Source organism: Peromyscus californicus, unplaced genomic scaffold, assembly GCF_007827085.1.
Source record: "Peromyscus californicus insignis strain IS unplaced genomic scaffold, ASM782708v3 Scaffold_14__1_contigs__length_90479793_seg_2, whole genome shotgun sequence".
NCBI lineage: Eukaryota > Metazoa > Chordata > Mammalia > Rodentia > Cricetidae > Peromyscus > Peromyscus californicus.
The window spans coordinates 64,370,430-64,389,127 of NW_026294436.1; the positions used below are offsets into that span (position 1 = coordinate 64,370,430).

Consider the following 18,698-nt stretch of genomic DNA (forward strand, 5'->3'; position numbering starts at 1 on the left):
ACAGACTGGCCGGACCAACCCACCGACCAGGTCTCATCACTGTGTACTCCTGGCCAACCTGGAACTCTATGTAAACGAGGCTGGTCGTGAACTCACAGAGATCCGCCTGCCTCTGCCTCCCGAGTGCTGGGATTAAAGGTGTGCACCACCACCGCCCAGCAAGAATACATTCTTAAGTAAACCTCTTCAGTATTTTCTTCTGATACAGTGACAAACTTTATTACCAACTTATTAACTGACATATTCTAAAAGATTTGAAATAGTATTAACTTACAAACACATATTAAATTTCTCATGTACATGTAAACATGTGTATTAAAGAAGTTATCTAAGTTAAATGCCAGTGAGATATGAACAGAAGACACCATAGACACTAAACCAACATACAACCGACAATTTCATTTATACATGATTTCCCTCAAAGTATCATGAAAATACATACCAAAATTAAAAGTACTTGGGTTAAAAAACTGCTCTGGAGGTGGGTATGAAGGAGAAACCCCTCGATTCAAACTTCTCTCATGTACTAGTATGTCCAAGATGTGATGTGGAGAAGTCCTACTTACAACTGAATCCAATGACCACAACGCAAAGTAAGAGCAATTATGTAGAGATTCTCCTGATCTAAAAGAAAAGTTAAAAAGTATTGAGACATTGATCAGTTATGTACAACAATATCTGAGGGAGAGGGGGTGAGAAAACACAGTAACCATACCTTAATGAATCTGGCATCTGTGCATGATACCACCGATTTATGTCAAAAAGTCCTAAGTACACAGAAGGCTTCCCCTGCCCATATATATTCACTTGCCAGGTAAAGACAGAAACACTAGTATCAGGGGATACAGCTGCAAACAAACAAAAAACAAAAAACCAACAATTTTTCAGAAACAGAATAAAGAATCTGAAAGTACAACCACAACAGAATCACAGTAACATTTAATTCATTTTTCAATACACTTATCAAAAACCTTTCTATCATTTGAGTCTCACTTATGCCTTGATGTTCCTCTTTAGCTATTAGGAAGCTCTCATCAAAAGGCTCTTTGCTTCAGTTAATACTTCAGTGACTTTAGAGACACCAAAGTAGAAAATACAAAGTGATTTCAAAGAAAATTCCCCCAAGGATGGTACAGAGCTACTACAGAAGTTAATCCAATACTCAAAATGGATGTCTTCTTTTTTTTTTTTTCTTTTTGGTTTTTTGAGACAGGGTTTCTCTGTGTTGTTTTGGTGCCTGTTCTGGAGCTCGCTCTGTAGACCAGGCTGGCCTCGAACTCACAGAGATCCGCCTGGATCTGCCTCCCAAGTGCTGGGATTAAAGGAGTGCGCCACCACCACTGCCCAGCTCAAAATGGATGTCCTTAAGCACTGAGGTTTAATTCTTTAGAGGAACTTAGTTGAGAAAGACAGGTCTAGCCATATGGTAAAGGCAAAACCAATACCTAGACTGTGGCGGTGGAACGGCACCAGAAGGAGCCTCAACAGGAAGAGAAAAGTGAAAACCTCAGATACCACTAATGGCAACTCCAAGAGGAAGGAAGATGTAGACAGAGATGAAGAAGAGAGACGGCGTGTTAAGTTGCTGACGTGTTCATTTGGATGTGGAAACAGGCTCACACAGGGCATCTCTGGGATGAATGAACTCACTAAAATAAAGGATCTAGATACATGAACAGTCAAAGGCCCTGCCTGAGGCATCTCCAGAACTGAAGGGACTGTGACATTCTGCTGTAGTTCTAGTAAAAGGATAGAGTATCATCTCATCTACACAAGGAGAAGCAGGACTCAGAAATACTAATTAAAATGAAGACCATCTTTGTGTTGAATTAGAGTCAAACACAATGATCTTTCATTGTTCAGTTCTGTATAGCAATCCAGAAAGCAAGAAAGATCTAAAAGACTAAAAAACGATATAATCAAGAACCTTAATTTTCCACTGTCAGAAACATAAGTTCTAGAAACCTAAGTCATAAGTTACCACACAGAATAGTTAAGAGTACTTTGAACCAACCTTCTCTCATACTTTCTTCCCTGTCACCATGAGATGGGAATCTCTCTATACTCTGGCATCCCAACAGTTTAGTATTACTAGTCTGTCCCCTTAAGGGGAACATGCCACCCGCTAGATCCAGTGTGTATCTTTCTTCGCAGTATTCTAATCCCTGCAACATAAAATAAGCACAAATTTTAATATCATCTAAGTAAAAGTGCTCTAAAATTAAGTATTTCCATGCTTAAAAGTTTTTCCACACAAAAGCTTTAACAGAACTAATCACTCCAAAGGCTATAAAATTATACACACAACTATAAATGCAAATATTAAGTTAGATTTACACTCTCAAAAATAATCACCAATACTGTTGTAAAGTTGTTTAAAACATGGGAGCACTCATGCACTAGAAGCAAGAGTATAAAATACCCTAGACCAGCCAATCAATTTCAGTGTTCTCATATGAATTCTTAAGAATACGATTTTATTATTTTTTTTCATTTTGTTTTGAGACAAGGTCTCTCTATGTAGCCCTGGCTGTCCTAGAACTTGTCTTGCCTCAAAAGATTGAATATTAATTCTTAATTAAAAAAGAAACTTTTGCTCAATAAACAAGAACCGTTTTTAACAAACCCCCTTTCCTCTTTTTTTTTCCCCCTTTTCTTTTCTTCGAGACAGGGGATCACTATGTAGCTCTGGCTACCCCGGAACTCACTATGTAGACAAGGCTGGCCCTGAGGTCACAGAGATCTTCCTGACTCTTCCTGGTGCTGGGATTAGAGGCTTAGAATTCTTTCTTAATCAGATTCCCTTAAGAGTTAACAAAAGGCTGAGATGTTCCCCAGGAAAATTTATAATCATTAGCTTTTATAGACCCCCTAAAACCCACCTAGATCGCTAAACACTAAATTCTGAAAGCCTGTTCTAGAGTTGAAAATGTAGCTATTAGTAACATTCCTCTTTTTTAATTTTAGAAATTTGGTTAGAAAAATAAGCAGTCTTATCTGAGCATTCTGACGAATACACCCTAAGCTGCTCCCTAGCGTATATTGTTTGGTGTGTTAGAACTAAGTTAGTAGCATTTCTCCTGGGTATTACAGTTAGGTCACAAACATGAATCTCGTCCAGTCTCTCTATTACGGGGGAAACGCCCGGGAAAATTCAGAGCGCTGCAATGGCAGAGCAGGTGAAAAGTATGAGGAAGCTCGTGCTCACTAACCGAGTATCTCTTCTATCATGGGACGAACACAACTTTAATTTGAATAAGAAACTTCAGTATGATAAAGCAAAGAACGTAAAACAGAAAACAAAACAAAAATGCCAAAATGGTAGCATTTCATTAACCACTTACCTCATATAAGATTTGCCCTGATGCCAAGCATTTTCTATCACCAAAGGCCAGCTGAAGCAGATGCAAACTCAAAACATCCCCTTCACTGAAAGAAAAATTACCCGAGACACTAAAACATGAGCTTGCCTCTTATCTTCCCAATTTTTTACATGTGACAAACTGCAATTATATAGAACAGATTATTTTCTTATTTGTACAAAATGTAATTAATGCAGTATGTGGCACAGTCTACCATTTTTTTACCCAATATTCTTTCCCAGATATTCCTCTTTCAGTAAGTATATTTTAGTTATATATACGGTTGCCTAAAAGTATCAACTTCATTTCCTACCTTCCTTTGCAAGTCTTGGCCAATGAGAGTATGAACAGAATCATCCCATGGCAGCTACAGAGCACATCCCTTCAGAGATGTGTTTTTTTTCCTCTGCACTCTTACCTATGAGGATCAAGCCCCACACAAGAAAGAGGGCTTTACAACAAGGACATGAAGCAAGGCACCAAAGGATTCGGGTACAATGCATACACAGCATGAGGTGTGGTGCCATCACAACACCTGGCAGTGGTAATATAATTCAAACTTTTCAGAAGAAACAAACTGTTCCAGTTTGACTCCTTTACTACTATATCCTCAGCCTTAATGACATGTATTTTAAAAACCACAGGCATACTAACCTATCTTGTGTGGACTGAACAGCCCATAAGTAACAGCAATTGCGAGGATCATTCTCAGGTTCTTGAAAAACAACCGCATAGACAGGAACCCTTCCACCTTCTAACTGTGTATAATATCTAAAACAACAAAATAATACATTGCTTATTTTTAAGTTAAAATTTTATCTTTGGGGGGGAAGAGTGCCTCTTGTAAAAACCCGAGTTAAAAAGACACTGTTTATACATTTCCCTATATCCAATGATTTGAGGGACCTAAGTCATCTTACCTTCAAAAACACACAAGGGAGGATAAGACCATGTCATGCTAGCTATCACCCCAGGCAGACCACGGATGACAACTGCTAAATCACATGCATGTACTTCTGTGACAACTAGCTTTTAAGTCACATGAATATACATCATACTGTATCATTCCTCAAAGAGTACAAGAGACAGATAAACTGCCACAATATCCCAACTTAACCATTGGGAATTTTATAATCATTGTTATTTGCTCCTTTGCTTCTTCAGAGTCTCATGTCACAGATTTGCTAGGTAGCTGAAGCTAGCCTCAAACTGCTGATCATTCTGCCTCCATCTCCTTCCTCAGGGACAGAGGCATGATGGCACTTACCCATGCCCAGCCGCCCTTGGGGTGAAGTCAATTGTCTACTATGAAAACAGTAGACGAGGGGTTACGAGATGGCTCAGCCTGAGAAAGCGTATGTTACAAAGCCTGACAGCTGAAGTCAATCCCTGGGGTCTACATGGTGTAAGGAGGGAAGAGACTCCTGCAAGCTGTCCTAACAGGCATGCGCGCGCGCGCGCGCGCACACACACACACACACACACACAGACACACACATACACACACACACACACAATTTAAAAATTAGGGACAAGGGGTCTGGAGAGATGGCTCAGAGGTTAAGAGCACTGGCTGTTCTTCCAGAGGTCCTGAGTTCAGTTCCCAGCACCCGCATGATGGCTCCCAACCATCTAAAATGAGATCCAGTGCCCTCTTCCGGCATGCAGGCAGAACACTGTATACATAATAAATAATTAAATCTTTAAAAAAAAAAAAAAATTAGGGACAAGAAAGAAACTGAAGCGTTTTCATAAACAGCTTAAAAAGCATAACAAGCCGGGCGGTGGTGGCGCACGCCTTTAATCCCAGCACTCGGGAGGCAGAGCCAGGCGGATCTCTGTGAGTTCGAGGCCAGCCTGGGCTACCAAGTGAGTTCCAGGAAAAGGCGCAAAGGTACACAGAGAAACCCTGTCTCGAAAAACCAAAAAAAAAAAAAAAAAAAAGCATAACAAGCCCCAAAATAAATGTTAGAGGAAACAAAGTTGTAAATGCAACGTTTTCAAGATGCTGTTTTAGGCACAATTTAAAAGCAGAGAACTAGAACAGAGAGGAAAAGCTTATAAGATAAAATACCCAAGGAGACAGACCAACATAGCTGGGGATAAAATTTTTTTTTAAAAAGTAATAATAAAGGGTAAAGAAATAAACTGAAAATTTAAATGCCCAATAGGCATTGACATATCTCTTAACTAAAAACTAAAATCTAGTGTTTAATTTGCTGCCTCCTCTTCAATATTATGTGCTGTTTTATCCCCAAACAAGTTTCAATTAAATTATATTTAAGGGAAATTTTGACAACATAAAACACCAAGCACACTTAAACTGGTGCTTTAATATATTACAGGCAACCAGAGTTCTCAAAGAATTCATGCTATATAGGTATTTTATCCATAGTCACACTTGACCAGCAAATGGGTCATCTCAATCACTGTAATACCCTTTTTTCTTTCTTCTCTCTCAGCCGGGGTACACTAAAAAAGTCCAGGGTTGCCTGGACCTTGCTTTGCTGTCCACTCTGGCCTCCAATCTTGATCCTCTGAGACACTATAAACTCTGAAAGTACTAACCTAAATTCACATGCTATCTACTTTTCTTATCAAACTATGACTTAATTCATTAATAAAACTATTGTCATTTTTCTCATACTAATTTTAAAATCATATATTTTAAAAGAAACAATCAATCATCAACTAAGAGAAAAAGAATTGTACTTACTCTCTTTTCATGCTTTTCATATTCCAAAGTGCTAAGTAGCCATCAGAAAAGCCCACAGCAAGCTGGTTTGTCCTGTTAATGTAACTGAGAGTAGAAATGGCTATCCCTGAGGGGCTTACTAACTGGAAACACAGGTGGCGCCCTTCTCTCATCACACTCTCTCTGATATGTGGTACTTCAGCTGGGATACCAGTTATAACTTCAAGGTCTAAAATAAAAAAGACAAGCAAGATGAAGAAACTAAGGAAGGGCCAGGAGAGTTCAATTCCTAGACTCCACGAAAGGTGTACACTGGGGCTTGTCGAGATGGCTCACCTGATAAAAGACATCCGCCACTAAGACCAATGGCCTGAGTTCAATTCCTGAGACCCACATGGTAGGAGAACCAAATCCCAAAAGCTGTCCTCTGACCTTCACATGTACACCATGGCATACATGTCTCCTCATACATACACACAAAATAAAATATTTTACAATAAAGACAAGATGAAGAGACCTGAATCCACAAAGATGTTCCTGACCTTTCTACACATGTACACAACTCCAGTTCTCAGAGTGCCTAATGTCATCTGATCTCCACAGGCATGAGAATATGCAGGAAAAACACTTATACATAAAAATGTGAAAAACAGAACTTAGCTGGGCAGTGGTGGCATACGCCTATAATCCCAGCACTTGGGAGGCAGACAGATCTCTGTGAGCTCAAGGCCAGCCTGGTCTACAGAATGAGTTCCAGGACAGGTTCCAAAAGCTACACAGAGAAACCCTGTCTCGAAAAACCAAAATAAATAAATGAATAAGTAGATCTTATTAGTACATGTATGGAAACTAATTATTAGCCTTTTGCCATTTCTTTTCATTTTTCTTGAGAAAGTCTCATTAAATAGGCTGAGCTGGCCTGCAGCTTTACAGAGTTAATGCTACCCTGAATTCATAATCCTGCTGCTTCATTCAACCAAGTCTCTATTTTCAAGGTCTATTTTACCATATTAACAGTAAAACAAAGTGACTCATCTAAGACAACTACAGTGCCCAGGTACACATAATAAAAGAATTTTCTAAATGAAAAAATTTGGCCATTTGAAAAATAATCCATAGCCGGGCAGTGATGGCGCATACCTTTAATCCTAGCACTTAGGAGGCAGAGATCTCTAAGCTTGAGGCCAGCCTGGTCTACAGGGCAAGTTCTAGAACAACCAGGGTTACAAAGAGAAAATCCCATTACACAAGGACATTGAAATGCTCATTTCCACCCTCCCAGTAAAGAATAACTAAGTTACCTGAGGCCTCTACTTCGTTTTGACTGCACGACAAGTCATCCAAACATAGGTCAATAAGAAGGATCTGTCCAACATCAGTTACCACAGCCGCCACTCCAAAAAGCCATCGAAGACTCGGATGTAAATGCTGAGTACTTGCGCTGGCTCCTCCATGATTAATTATAGGTTCAATAGCTGTTACCTAGGAACCAGAATTTGTGATTAGCTTTTCTAAAGTGAGAAAATACAACAAACTGTACAACAAATAAGATTTGATATTAAGGCAGGTTAGTGTAGGAGGCCAGCTCCCACCTTTTAAAGGGTTCCTATGAGGAGGAGAGAGGGATAACAAAGTATTAGGCGACGAGGAGAAAGACAGAAACACAGAATAGCTTCGGGAGGACCTGGGTCAACACCCAACAGACTTTACCGTTTATTCAAAAGGGCTTTTTTTTTTTTTTTTTTGGTTTTTCGAGACAGGGTTTCTCTGTGTAGCTTTGCGCCTTTCCTGGAACTCACTTGGTAGTCCAGGCTGGCCTCGAACTCACAGAGATTCGCCTGGCTCTGCCTCCCGAGTGCTGGGATTAAAGGCGTGCGCCACCACCGCCCGGCTCAAAAGGGCTTTTTATAACAATGCCAAGGGGCAGGGCAAAAGACCTCCCCCTTGCTAGATCAAAGCACACTGCACAGCCAAGTGTAGACGCTTCCAAACACCTGGTAACCACACCCATGGCCAAATCATTCCCTTATGCAAGGTAAAGCAAGCCCAGATTCTTGGACCCTGAGTAAGTAAGTTCTCACTAGGAAACCTATGTGAGTCTCCACAGGTCAGTAACTGGAACAGACTTAGAATCATAACTGTATGACATTTATGAATCTAAGTAAACACACTGAAATTCTCAGATATACTACAAAATTATGCTATTATTGCAACATAATAAAAAATAAAAATTAAGCTGGGTGGTGGTGGCGCATGCCTTTAATCCCAGCACCTGGGAGGCAGAGGCAGGCGGATCTCAGTGAGTTATAGGCCAGCCTGGTCTACAAAGAAAATTCCAGGACAGCCAGAGCTGTTACACAGAGAAACCCTGTCTAAAAAACTAAAAAACAAACCAACCAACCAACCCTGATGTTTACTGATAGCTTAGTCTAGTGCTGCTAGTTATTTGCTAACTGGCTCATTTAATGTTTATATACTCTTTTAACTAACTATATATAATTATCTGTTTAAAGAAGAAATTGAAGCTTGGAACACAAATTTAAAAATTATAAAATTGTTAAGCATACAACTTAAACCTATACTGTTTTATTTTAGAGCTCTTAAGCAACCACTTTAGAATTATCCAGTGGTAGTCATTCCATAAAATTTTAGTTTACCCTTCTGTGGTGGTTTGTATGTAGCTCTCAGATACTTCACCATGCCTACCTGCCTGACACCATGCTCCCCGCCATGATTATAATGGATTAAGCCTCTGAAATTGTTAGCAAGCCCCCCAATTAAATTGTGTTCTTTTCTAAGAGTTTCCTTGGTCAATGTACCTTCACAGCAATAGAACAGTGACTAAGACAAATAACATAACAGCAAAAGAGCCAATGTGCACACCTCCGCAGACAAGATGTTTGCTGCATTTTCTACCAAAGGGGGTGAAACCAGGGCCGAAGAAATGGCTCAGTGATTAACAACAATGGCTGCTCTTCCAGAGACCCAGGGATCGATTCCCAGTACCCAACTGATGGCTAACAGCAGATTCAATGCCCTCTTCTAGCCTCTATGGTTATTGCATGCACATAGTACAGACATACATGTATGCAAAATACCCATAACACATTAAATTTCAAAGTCTTGCCGGGCGGTGGTGGCGCACGCCTTTAATCCCAGCACTCGGGAGGCAGAGCCAGGCGGATCTCTGTGAGTTCGAGGCCAGCCTGGTCTACAGAGCGAGATCCAGGAAAGGCGCAAAGCTACACAGAGAAACCCTGTCTCGAAAAACCAAAAAAAAAAAAAAATTTCAAAGTCTTTTAAGAGAGGGGTACAGATTTTCTAAATGAGTTATAATAATCTTTTTTAATGTTGTTTTATTTTATTTTATGAAGACAGGGTCTCACTGTGTAGCCCTAGCTTACCTGGAACTTACTATATATACATACATACACGAGGCTTGCCTTGAACTCAAGAAACTCATCTGTTTCTGCCTCCCAAGTGAGGATTAAATGTGTGTTACACCATCCTGGTCATCTTAAAGTTTTTGAAGGGCCAGTAAAATGGCTCAGATGGTAAAGCTACTTGCTGCCCAATGATACAAGCCTGACAGCCCGAACCTGATGCCTGGAACCCACATCAAGGTAAGGAGAGGGCTGAGTCCCACAAGTTGCCCTCTGATCTCCACACGAGCATGTGATACATGTACACTTTTAATTTTATATTGAAGGTGATAACTACATGAAAACACATTAATTCTAAGTGTACAGTCCAATGAGTTTTTAAGGTAAACACATCTTGTAAGCTTCCTGCTTAGAAAGCGAAACTATCAAGGTAACTTAAATAGTACATACCCTTCCAGGAAGAACAACTGCTTTGACCACTCTTGATATACCAAGGTCATAAAGACACAGAACGCTCCCGTCGGCTTCTTCCAATCCTATTAACAATCCAGTTCTCTTATGGCAAGAGAATTCTTTCACTGCAAGGACTACAGGAGATTGTTCATTTACTCCACTGAATCTGTATGCAGACAACCGCTCTCCTGTTAGAGAGTTTACAACTTCAAGTTGTGGACCACAAGCTAAGTATGCTAGTCCATTCTTCCCTATGGAGGAAAAAAAAGGAAGCAAAATGACTGTTTATTGTAATACCACTGCAATGTAACAAATCTAGTAGTTAGCTCTTTTATATATGAATACTTAACTTTACTACACAAAGATTACAAATCCCTCCTGAATTGAAAACAAAGCATTTATAGAGCACAGCAATCCTTAAAAATAAAAAAATAAAGAAAGAACAACTACAGCAGTAAAATCATACAGTAGAGAGACCATAATGGTGCCCAAATTCATTGTTTTATTTACTCCTTATCACACTCAAAAACATAATAAATCTTTAAATTGTGACTAGTTATGTGGAATTAGACATTCCATAGTAAATAAGACTCAAAGTTTTTTGATAACACCATTGAAAATGGGTTTTTGTTTTGTTTTGAGACCGAGCTTCTTTGTGTAGCCCTGGTTGTCCTGGAACTCACTCTGTAGTCCAGGCTGGCCTCAAACTCAGAGATCCACCTTCCTCTACCTCCCAAATGCTGGGATTAAAGGCATGTGCCACCACTGCCCAGCAAAAATGGCTATGGCTCAGTGTGAAAGGCCTGATGACTTGAATTCGATCCCTGAGATCCATGTTGTGGATTAATAGGACTACTCCAAAAAGCTTTCATCTGACCTGCATGTGCTTATCATGGTACACATGACATACACCCCGCCCCACCCCCCAAAAAAACCCCAAAATAAATACATGTATATAATTCTTCTCGGCAGAAATTTTAGAGATTCATGAATGACCAATTATCTTCTAATCTGAATCTAGTATTATTTTGTAAAATTTGAAATATATGTATATCTATTACATTTTGACACACAGTCTCTTCAAGAAATAAACAATACCACAATGTCAGGTGGCTAGTATATCCCTTTCGATTTTGAATGTTTAATCAGTTCTGTTTCCTTTGCCATTTCTTCTATCACTTAGAGAAGAAAATGTGCCTATGTTAAGAATCCAACATGGAGGCTGGAGAGATAGCCAAGAGGTTAAGAACACTGGCTGTTCTTCAAAAGGACCCAGGTTCAATTCTCAGTACCCACATGTCAGCTCACAACTGTCTGCCAGTGCCAGCTCTCCTGGAACTGTCTGTAACTCCAGTTCCAAGGGATACCACATTCCATACACAGATATATATGCAGGACACCAATACACATAAAATAAAAATTAAAAAAAATAAAAAATAAATAAAAAAAAAGAAAGGGACCCTCTCCCCCCTCTTTTAACAGCCGGGCGGTGGTGGCGCACGCCTTTAACCCCAGCACTCGGGAGGCAGAGCCAGGAGGATCTCTGTGAGTTCGAGGCCAGCCTGGGCTACAGAGCGAGATCCAGGACAGGCACCAAAACTACACAGAGAAACCTTGTCTCGAAAAACAAAACAAACAAAAAGAATCCAATATGGCCTTGCCCCCTGGAAGGCCAGATGCAGGTGGACTCCTGAGATTTAAGGCATTCTAACAATACTAAATTAAGAGCTTCCTAAATAAGTTTATAATAAAAACTAAAAAACGTAAGAGTTTCTAATAAGCATTCTAACTTCTTGCAGGGAAATGTTTTTTAGAACTTTTAATTTCTTCCCAGATAAGAAATGAGGGTTCTTCTGTGTAAGTATAGGCACATGCACGTACTAATGAATGTGGAAGGTACTGGGTGTCCTGCTTCATTCCCTTGAGACAAGGTCTCTCACTAAACTCAGAATAGGATGGCAGACAGCAAGCCCTAGTGATCCGCCCCACACAGCAATGGGGTTAGAGGTGTATAGCTAGGCATGGATAGACGTGTGCAGTTTCAACTGCTCATGGAGACTAGGGGTTAACTCTGGGTATCTCGTGTGGTTCTCCATCTTATTTGTGTGTCTTACACTCAACCTGGAGCTCCCCATTTTGACAACAATGGCTAGGGAGCAAGGCCTTTCAGGCAACCTCTCTCCTCATAGCAATGCTGGGGTTAGACATGTCCCACTATATCCTGCTTTTTTACATGTGTGCTGCAGATTTAGAACGCAGGTCTTCACGCTTACAGTAAGCACTTTACTGAGTTATCTCCCCACCCCCCCATAAGGAAAACAATTAGAATCCACCATCCTATAAATTTACTGATAATGTGTTCCAAAGCATATAGTTTTACAAACATTATAGGTATATAAGAATATTCTAAGTTGGTTTTTTATAGAAATTATTATATATACACATTTATATTAAAAACTAGTAGAAACTAATATATACTTATTTTAAAACTAAATTGGTAAACTTTTTTTAAAAAAAGATCTATTTTATTGTGCTTATGTGTGGGTGTGTTTGTCTCTCTGTGAGAATATGAGATTGCCTGTGGAGGTCAAGAGTGTTAGACCTCTTGAAGCTGAAATTATTGGTTTATGAGTGGCCTAACATCATAGCTCCAGTCCCCATGATTAAGCAGCAAGTGCTCTTAACTGTTGAGACCTCTCTGCATCCGTGTGTGTGCGTGTGTGCATAGGTGTGCACATCTGTGGTGTAATGGAAACTAAATCTAGGACTGTGAGTAGGGCCAGGCAGCAAATTTTTTTTTTTTTTTTTTTTGGTTTTTCAAGACAGGGTTTCTCTGTGTAGCTTTGCGACTCTCCTGGTACTCACTTGGTAGCCCAGGCTGGCCTCGAACTCACGGAGATCCGCCTGACTCTGCCTCCCGAGTGCTGGGATTAAAGGCGTGCGCCACCACCACCCAGCCATAGGCAGCAAATGTTTTATCACTGAACTTTAGTTCCAAATTAGTGAATCTCCAGCAATGTTATTTACCTGCAGCAAACTTTCCACGAAGCACGGACTCTAATGTTATCTCATCTTCTCCAAGAGCTTCAATAGTCACTTCTGGGAAATGCAGGAGATCACTAGTCACTTGAGCTGTTAAGTCTTGCATACTTCCACTGTAAATATTTTTTTAAAAGTAAAATTAGTATGGTTATCTGTTCTATTGAACAGTACATTTCATTATTTCTAGTCAGATGATTGTGAGGGAAAGCAAGCCACACACAAAAGCAAATAAAATAAAGTAAGTGTGTGTACATATGGGTCTAACAGTCTTGCCTACAAAAATCTAATTCCCAAGAAAATATTTCTTTCAAGCAGCCTTAGGGAGATATTCACGAAGCCAGAAGTCCTGAGGATAACCTTAATTCCCACATTCTGTGAAAACTCCTCCAGTGTAATTCACCTTACTGCCCAACCTTCAGAGAGCAACAGCAGATATAGGGAAACAAAGGACTATCCCAGTTTAGGAGTTATCTCTTTTCCATACTTTTTTTCCTTTTCCTTTTTGTATCCTGGGAATTGAATCAGTACCTCTGAACTAACATCTTCAACCCTCAAAAAGCTGATTTTTCGGTAAAGAAAGAAAAACTATAATGTCCAGACTCCCCAGAAAATTCAAAAATTGAATCTGATACCTGTCTTTTACTAGATAGAAAGAAATATCTAAATTATCTTTAATTTCTTACACAAAACTAAAGTCCCTTCATGACTTCTGTTGTAAATAACCAAAAAGTAGGGCTGAGAGTTCAGTGGTTAAAAACACTTGCTGCTTTTGGAGGAAGCCACAGGTTTGGTTCTCAATACCCACATGGTGGCTCACAACCACCAATATAACTCCAGTTCCAGGAGACCCAATACCTTCTCCTGACCTCCACAGGCACCAGGTATGCATGCAGCACATGTATGGGTCACATATATACACACAGGCAAAACACCCATACACATAAAATAAAACCTAAAGCTCTGGTTAAATATAAAAGCATCTTTCTGAATGATGAGACGAAAAGCAGAGAGGACAGGGGAGGGAGAGAGGGAGGATGGACAATAGGAATTCTGAGAGACAAGCTGGCTCCAGTCTTGAATATTAACTATCAAATCTAGTCCTGGTGACCCTATCTCGTTTAATGCACTCTGAGTTCTAAAGAGGCAGACTCCCTCAGGCTAGACATGGTGTCTCAGACCTATAATTTTGGTATTTGGGAGGCAAAAGGAGGAAGATAGCCACAACTTCCAGGCCAGTCTGGTCTACATGGTAAGTTCCAGACCAGTTAGGAATGTACTGAAAATAAAGCTCAGAGCTAACAGTTGAATGCAAGCCTACGCTATCAGAATAGTAACTCTGATACAAGGTTGGTGCTTCAGCAATAGCCTCAGTGTCCAAAAAGTAAAGAAGCAGGTTAAAAAAAAAGAATCACTTGAAAGAGAGAGCAAGACTCAGTTTAATGTAGAGAAGGAGAAAATACACTAGATGGATACAGTCAAGATTCATGAATTTCAAGACTCACAACAGGAAGTAATAACAGAGGAAAAGACGGGGCAGGTTGGATTAGAAACTAACCTGAAGCAGAACCTGCTTTGTAAAACAAACTGGCCTCAAACTCTCAGACATCCTCCTGCTTCTGCCTCCTGAGCACCGGGATTAAAGGTATTTGCTATCACACAATGCCACAATAAATTTTAAGATGGAATTTTAAGCCACATATGGTGGCACACGCCTTTAGTCCCAGCACTCGGGAGGCAAAGGCAATCGGATCTCTGTGAGTTCAAGGCCAGTCTGGTCTACAGATTGAGTTCCAGGACACCCAAAGCTACACAGAGAAACCTTGTCTTGAGGGGAAAAAAAGGAAAAAAGAAAAAGATGCAATTTAAAAGCCCCAATATTCAGCTTCTTTTATTTTTAAATCATTGTTTCATTATGAAGAACAAAATTTATAAGGCTAAGAAATTTAAACAAAATACCATAAACCAGCTTTTGAAGTAAAATAACACACATTCCCAAAGTAACTGAATTCTACCACCAAAGACAGAGCTCTAAACCTAGCTATTCAGTAAGTATCTGATCTAAAAACAAGTGGACAATTCTTTCAATTTTAATCCAAACATTAATCACCCATTGCTTCACTTTTTTTTTTTTTTTAAGTTTTCATTTTCAGACATTTCAAGTTCATGAAGTCCATGCTGGTCTTGAACTCCTTAAGTTTTCTGCCTTCTTTTTCCAAGTGCTATGAATCCAGGCATGTACCACCATTCCTAGCTATCTACTTTTAAAACTCTGTGCCGGGGCCGGGGACAGTGTCGCATGCCTTTAATCCCAGCACTCGGGAGGCAGAACCAGGAGGATCTCTATGAGTTTGAGGCCAGCCTGGTCTACAGAGATCCAGGACAGGCACCCAAACTAGAGAAACCCTGTCTCAAAAAACAAAACAAAACAAAACAAAAAAACAAAAACCACTGTGCTGGGTAAAGTAGAATCCAAGGGCAGAGATCTACATTCTGACCTCCAGAAGTTTACATTCTAGAAGATGGCATTCATAATCACAATATCAGACACAGGAATAAAATGCTACAACAGAGATTGAAATCCTAGAAACAAACAGATTAAAAAAAAAAAAAAGCACAGACAAAAGGTGGTAGTTAGGGGCAGGATTGGAAATGTGAGAATTTAAAAAAGTTAAGCTGGCATGCCAAACTGAAGATAAGACACCTTTTCAAGAATGTGAGCCCCAGAGTGGTGCTGATTCTGTATAACTGAAATAGAAAATCCATGAAATGAGGCTGGATGGAATAGCCATGCTACAGAGATCTTTAAACTAACCTGAAGAACACTTCATTCTTGGAGTCTCTGTAAATTTATAAAGTTAGGATCTAAAAAGGAAATGTTTTGAGTGGAGATCTATTGATACCCAACTTTAAATGTTTACAAAACAATTAGGTTGCCTTACAAATTGGTAACATTTTAATACTAAATTACTATGAGCCTCACACCTGTAATCCCAACTATTCTCCCGGGCTGAGGCAAGGGTAGTGCAAATTCAAGGACTGCCTGGGCTACAGAGTGATAACTGTCTCTAAAAAGACGGGGGAAAAAAGGAAAAAGAGTAGCTCAAGATAGTTCACGCGCCTAACAGTGTGAGGCCATAGATTCAATCCCCAGAACCACCAAAAGTACAAAATAAATCACAGAATATGGCCTTCACATAGCATTTGTCATGGCCACATGAAGTAAGTAAACTCACCCCAACAACTCTGTCTTTCGAGAAGCTGACAGTTAAAGCTTAGCAAAGACTTCTTAAAGCCACGGATCCTTTAGGATATCAAAAACCAAATTAAGTTTTGTTCTAAAAAACCCACGTTCTTTGAAATATGTCTCCAACTGTGTACTAAAAAAAAACAAAAACAAAAGACAGCGGCGTGGAGTGGAGATCGGTGGTGGCGCGCGTGCTTAACATGCGCCAGGTGCTAACTTGCATCACTGGCATCAAAAATAAACAAAAATAATAACGCTCATTTTCCTATAACAACACATCTCTAGAATGAATGCCATTCGTTTTGGGAACCCCATCCCCCCAAAAAAATCAACCGACCCCACGCTTGTCCGGCATGTGAGAGGACCTGAACGCGATTCTCCACCCTACCAAAAAGAACCGTTCCACAAAGTCAACAAAAACCACCTGTCTCAAGCAGACCAGGTCTACCTATCAATTCTAAAAGCGAATATAACCGACTCCCCAAAAAGTCACCCAAAGGCACCCCTAAACCTGGCAGATAAAGTTCCTGATACGGTTATCTTAAATGTCCCGTACCAGATCCCTTCACTCCGGTGGCCCGCACGACCCGCCACCGCGAGTGAAACTTTCAGGACTCACCCGAGCCAAGCACAGGACCATGTGGAGCACACGCCAACGGAGGAGAGACCCAGAGCGCCCGCCACTGCCCGCGGGGAACGCCCCACAAAGGTCTCCATCGTCCCGTTACACCACGACGGGTCGGGGTCTCGAGTCAGGCCCGCCCCGGGTGGCCGGGATCCCGCCCCCGGGCGCGGGAGATGAGCGCGGAGATGCGACTCTGCCGCCATGTGCCAGCGCTCGCCTCCGAGGTTATGTAACTAACGCCCGAGCGCTGGAACGAGCCGCACCGGTCGCGGCTCGCGGACGCCGCTTCCCCCCGCGCGGAGAAGCCAAGGAGCGCCCGGCCTAGGCCCCGGCCTCGCCGCCCCGTCCGCCCCGCCCTCGGCGCGCGGGCCTGCCGCTCCCCACCCTACCTGAGCCCGCGGGCCAGGCCGCCGAGTGCCGCGGCGGGCGCCTGCTGCTTCCGCGCAGTCCGTCACAGCAGCATCTCCCGGGAGACGCGGCCCGGCGCGCGCCCCCGCCCGCGGAAGCCGCTTCTCGCTCAGCGACTCGCCGCCGCCCCCCCCTCCCCCGCCCCTCAGGCCCCGGGAGCGCCTTCGCCCCGGCCGCCCAATCCCGGCTTCGAACTCGGCCGCTGCCCGCGCCGCGTCCTCCCCGCTGGCGACTCGACTTACTGGGCTGGCACTGCGCGGGCCGCGCTCTGCGCACTACCCCCGGGCGCACTGCCCGAACCCCACACACTGCCTCTCCGCCGAGGGAAGGATCGCGGCCAGGGCGGGGAGCCGAGCGCAGATCGCGCTGCGGGGCCCGGACTTCTCGCGAGGGTTCCGGCCTCGGGCGCCGACTCCGCGGGAATTTTCAAACTTTCCCTACAAGGCCTTGCGGAAAGGGAGGAAAAGGAAACTGCTTTGGGAAGAAAGGTTCATTGACGTACATCAGGGTCTCCCCGCCTTCTAGGAGTGGATGGGAGAAAGACTACAAGTCCCACAGTGCTTTGCGCGCTGGGCGGGGCGTAGGTAGTGGCAGGCTTCGGCAAGTTCATGAATGGCCGGGGTATTCTGGCGGCGGTTCCTGCTGGCAGCCAAGCGATAATCTTTCTTCTTTGACTGCTGCACTTGCCTCCGTGTTTTCCGTTCTGTGCTCCAACTTTTCATGCAAAAGGCGTACCCCAGACTTGAGAAATGTTTACTCATTTTCCAAAAAGCAGTGTGCCCACGCCTCCTAGCCTAATCTGAACCTGGGAGTCTTCTGCTGCCAGCACGTGCGTGGCGTGCACGAAGCTCTGGGTTTCATTACGCCAAACCTATGCTACCTTTTTGATTTGTTAGTATTGAGAGACCAGGAGTTAGACTCCTTAGTAGGCAGACAGATAGGGAGAAGGACTGTGGCGATTTTCCAAGATAGCCAGCTTCGTCCTCAACCGCCTGACTTGAGGCAGGAGCCTGGCAGCTTTTGTCTCCTACCAGCCGACCCCCTGAGGATGGACTGGTACAGTAAGTTCAAGGCCTGGTCAGGACACATCACGCCACCGTGTGGGATCAGTCACCAACCATTAAGTCTGTCTTCAAAGTGACCAACCCGGGGGAGGAATACTCAATAGAGGCTTTAAAACCCCAGGCCTAAGAAGACACTGGACTTTTCAGCTTCCCTAGTACCTGTTCTGCTTCGAAAGAGGGTCTTTTTCTCTCTGTGTGTGCTGCATGGGTGTGTTTCCTCGCCCTCAATAAACGCCTTTCTTAACTGCTAATTCTGCTGCTACTTGTACATTGTCTTTTAATTCTCTGTCTCCTTTTTAATTTTATTTTATTTCCTCCTTCCTTCTTTCCTTCCCTTGTTTCCTTGTTTCCTTTTTCCTTCCTTCCTTCATTTATTTATTTATTCATTTATTCATCTATCTATCTATTTATTTATTTATTTA

General features: G+C 42.1%; 1 protein-coding gene across 5 annotated transcripts in view; it reads right to left on the minus strand.

Moving 5' to 3' along the window:
• Positions 1-17,587, minus strand: part of Ahctf1 (AT-hook containing transcription factor 1) — a 57,442-nt gene extending 39,855 nt beyond the window's left edge. For 3 of the 5 annotated variants that reach the window (XM_052737786.1, XM_052737785.1, XM_052737784.1), the window contains exons 1-10: positions 17,194-17,338; positions 12,921-13,048; positions 9,891-10,144; positions 7,359-7,539; positions 6,079-6,286; positions 4,017-4,133; positions 3,345-3,429; positions 2,015-2,165; positions 716-848; positions 443-624 (exon numbers count right to left, since the gene is read on the minus strand). In XM_052737786.1, coding sequence (XP_052593746.1) covers positions 443-624; positions 716-848; positions 2,015-2,165; positions 3,345-3,429; positions 4,017-4,133; positions 6,079-6,286; positions 7,359-7,539; positions 9,891-10,144; positions 12,921-13,041 — 1,432 coding nt within the window. In that variant the 5' untranslated portion in view covers positions 13,042-13,048; positions 17,194-17,338. Of the gene's footprint in view, positions 1-442; positions 625-715; positions 849-2,014; positions 2,166-3,344; positions 3,430-4,016; positions 4,134-6,078; positions 6,287-7,358; positions 7,540-9,890; positions 10,145-12,920; positions 13,049-16,798; positions 17,055-17,193; positions 17,339-17,454 lie in introns of those variants that run through there. The other 2 variants (XM_052737787.1, XM_052737789.1) reach the window with 2 other exon arrangements.
• Positions 17,588-18,698: the final 1,111 nt, after the last annotated feature.